Source organism: Colletotrichum orchidophilum, assembly GCF_001831195.1.
Source record: "Colletotrichum orchidophilum strain IMI 309357 chromosome Unknown Scaffold_307.1, whole genome shotgun sequence".
NCBI lineage: Eukaryota > Fungi > Ascomycota > Sordariomycetes > Glomerellales > Glomerellaceae > Colletotrichum > Colletotrichum orchidophilum.
The window spans coordinates 1-2,764 of NW_019173263.1; the positions used below are offsets into that span (position 1 = coordinate 1).

Here is a 2,764-nt window from a genome sequence, read left to right on the forward strand (position 1 = left end):
ATACAGTGCATGACGGGACCACGACAGTGCTTTGTTTGATGACATTCGTAGAAAAGTCCAGAAATTGCTCCTACACTGTGTTCGTTGTTCGGATCCAAGTTGCATAACCCAGCATCTACAAATGGCAGCGATAAGCGCAGTGCCGGTTAATGACTCTAGACGAAGAGTGATCAACAGGCGGACGTAGAGGTACAAGCTGCGTGTGCCGTCAAGTAGCTATCCAGTGACAGGCAACCAAGACTGCACTTATCACCGCCGATAGTGAATGTTGGGGTATGTATGTGAGGGCCATGGCTTTCTAGATACAAGACGTTGCGCGACGAAGAGGAAAGAGGGGTCGCGCTGTGTGGGCGACGGGGGTCATGGCGAAGCCTTGACTCGCGATACCTTTGACACACCCTGACACCCAATCCCATGGCTAATCATGCAACATGGATCTGAACCATGATCACAGCGTAAAAAGCAGTTTCTGGCTTGAGCTGTGGCTGTCACCACGGAGGGTGTCGCCTGGGTCTTGTAATGGAGACCAATTTCGAATTCCTATGTAGTCGCGTTACCTTCCGCGGCACCGCGAACCGCTTACAGTAGAATTCGACGAGGTGTCAGTCACCCGCCGAAGCCAGCGTCATTCGCAGTGGGGTGCGCTTCAATGCGAGTTGCACAAATCAGTCTTCACGCTTCGCCACATCATCTCACCATTCGCGCAGTCTAATGGACAACTTATGCTGAAATTTGAACTTGCACATTTCATTCTCGAGACGTAGGCATGTAGGCTCATCATCGCCACCTTTGTGATAGCGCCAATTCCTCCAGCTGTCTTGGCCACGCACAATGAATGGCTCTACCACCAGACGTCCCCTCGCCAATCTCTGCCCTTCAGTTGGTGTCTAACCCCAGGGCAAGTCAGTCGCGCTCATCGTCATCACTCAGCAATACGCTCTGCAGGAATTCAATAGCCTCATCCTCCATTGAACGTACGGCCGTGGCCAACCAGTTAGTCTCGGCTTGCCTTGCGTGAACTTCGGCCTGCTTTGCGCGTCGCTTCAGATTGAGTCTTCCCTGCGTTTCCTCAGGGAGCAAGAGCCACGCGCATGCCGCCAAGACCTTCGGCTGAATTTCGGGCGATATAGCTTGGAATGATCGGTGAACAGGATAGACCGAATTGCCTCGTACTGCTTATGTTAGCGATGCAGGCAAGAGGAAGGACAATGCTTACTCCGGGGTGGCTCGAGCCAGCTGGTGGAGGTGACTGGGGCGCGGCTGCGAACCCACTCAACGACGACGGGCGCTCGGGTTCACCCCAGCCGGGCAGCGAGCGGTTTGGCGTTGACATCGTGAGAGGTAAGCTGTGTCAAAGGTGCGTTTAGCAAGCGGATTGCCAAAGCGACAGTCACATTTGGTGCGAGGGATTACCGGTACATGTGTGACGACGGTCACTGTTTAGAGGTAACGGCTTTCTCTATTCACACGTATACTCCTGCAATAGTAGAACAAACAATCAGCAGTGTGTGTTCACAGCTCGCGTAAACTGCCGATGTGTAACTTCCCAAAGTGACGTACCGTTGTCTGCAGAGTTGCGCGAATCCCAGCGCTGAGACCACCTCGTCTTCTCTGCTGAGGCCGAGGCCGTGAAGAGAGCGCCTGGGGAGTTGGCATTCGTTCGCTCGAATTGCCCTGTTCCTCGTCCTGCTTAGTGGCCGCCTCAAACTCGGGGGGCAGGCCAGCTTCGGGAAGCAGAGTGACTTCAAATCGGACTGAGACGGCAACTGACCCATAGACGATCAAATCCTTGTGAAGTGACAGTAGATTCCGACAAGTCGGTGATCGTGCGAGACGATAATACGGGGTTCTCGCAATTGACTTCCTCCTCGCATTCGACAAGCCGAAGTAGTTCGACAGTGATGAACGGGGAGAGTGTCCATCCTTGATTGACGCTCTCAATCAGGCACTCCCGGTCGCTTCCGCCGTAAGTGGAGAGGTTCTCGGCCAAAGGCACGATGATGTCCCGCAGGACCCTCTGCAAATGCACGTTTGCTTGGGCACTGTCCTGCGTACGCATGTCTGCTTGGGCGGTATTCTGCCTACGCACATCCGCGTGAGCACGATTCTGCATGGTAACAATTGCGTGGGCACAATTCTGCGTAGGCGTGATTCTGCCTAGGCACTATTCCGCAGAGGCACGTCAGCGTGGGCACTGTCCTGCGTACGCATGTCTGCTTGTGCACCATTCTGCTTACTCACGTCTGCATATGCACAATTTTGCGGTAGCGCGACATCCCAGTACGAGAGCCAATGTTGGCTCTTCACCGATAGAATGGGATGCCGCAGGCGAATCTATCCGAATCTGGTGCAGGGTTCTGCCCCTGGGTCTAGCCAAAGATGAGATACCTCAATCTGACTTACAGTACCAGTGCATGTCTGTTTTTACAACATCATGCCCTGCCAGGGGATGCTTTGAGGGATGCACCTTGGAGTATTTGCGGGATTAAGGGATGCAATTGAAGGATGCCTTTGACCCGTCTTTCCATCAGGTAGGGACCAGGGTCTGCAATGCCCTGCCTTACTCAACTCACACGCCAATCTAGCATATGTCTGCCTCAGGCATTCAAGGGCCAGAGCGTTGGACGCGCCTACATCTCCACCAAGAACGAAAGCTCGCCTTTCGGGCTTAGGAGGACAATACTACTTACCCCATAATGGAACGTCCGATTTCACCAGCTGTGTTTCTCAAGCACTTTGTATAGCCGAGACGACGATCCTAACG

At 53.6% G+C, this 2,764-nt stretch overlaps 1 protein-coding gene across 1 annotated transcript; it reads right to left on the bottom strand.

Annotated features, from left to right (window-relative positions):
* Nucleotides 1-903: 903 nt before the first annotated feature.
* CORC01_14472 (uncharacterized protein) lies at nucleotides 904-1,333 on the bottom strand (the record flags this gene model as incomplete). The annotated part of the gene is made up of 2 exons (XM_022626082.1): nucleotides 904-1,172; nucleotides 1,273-1,333. 2 exons carry the CDS (start codon nucleotides 1,331-1,333, stop codon nucleotides 904-906), a joined length of 330 nt encoding a protein of 109 aa, XP_022467408.1.
* Nucleotides 1,334-2,764: the final 1,431 nt, after the last annotated feature.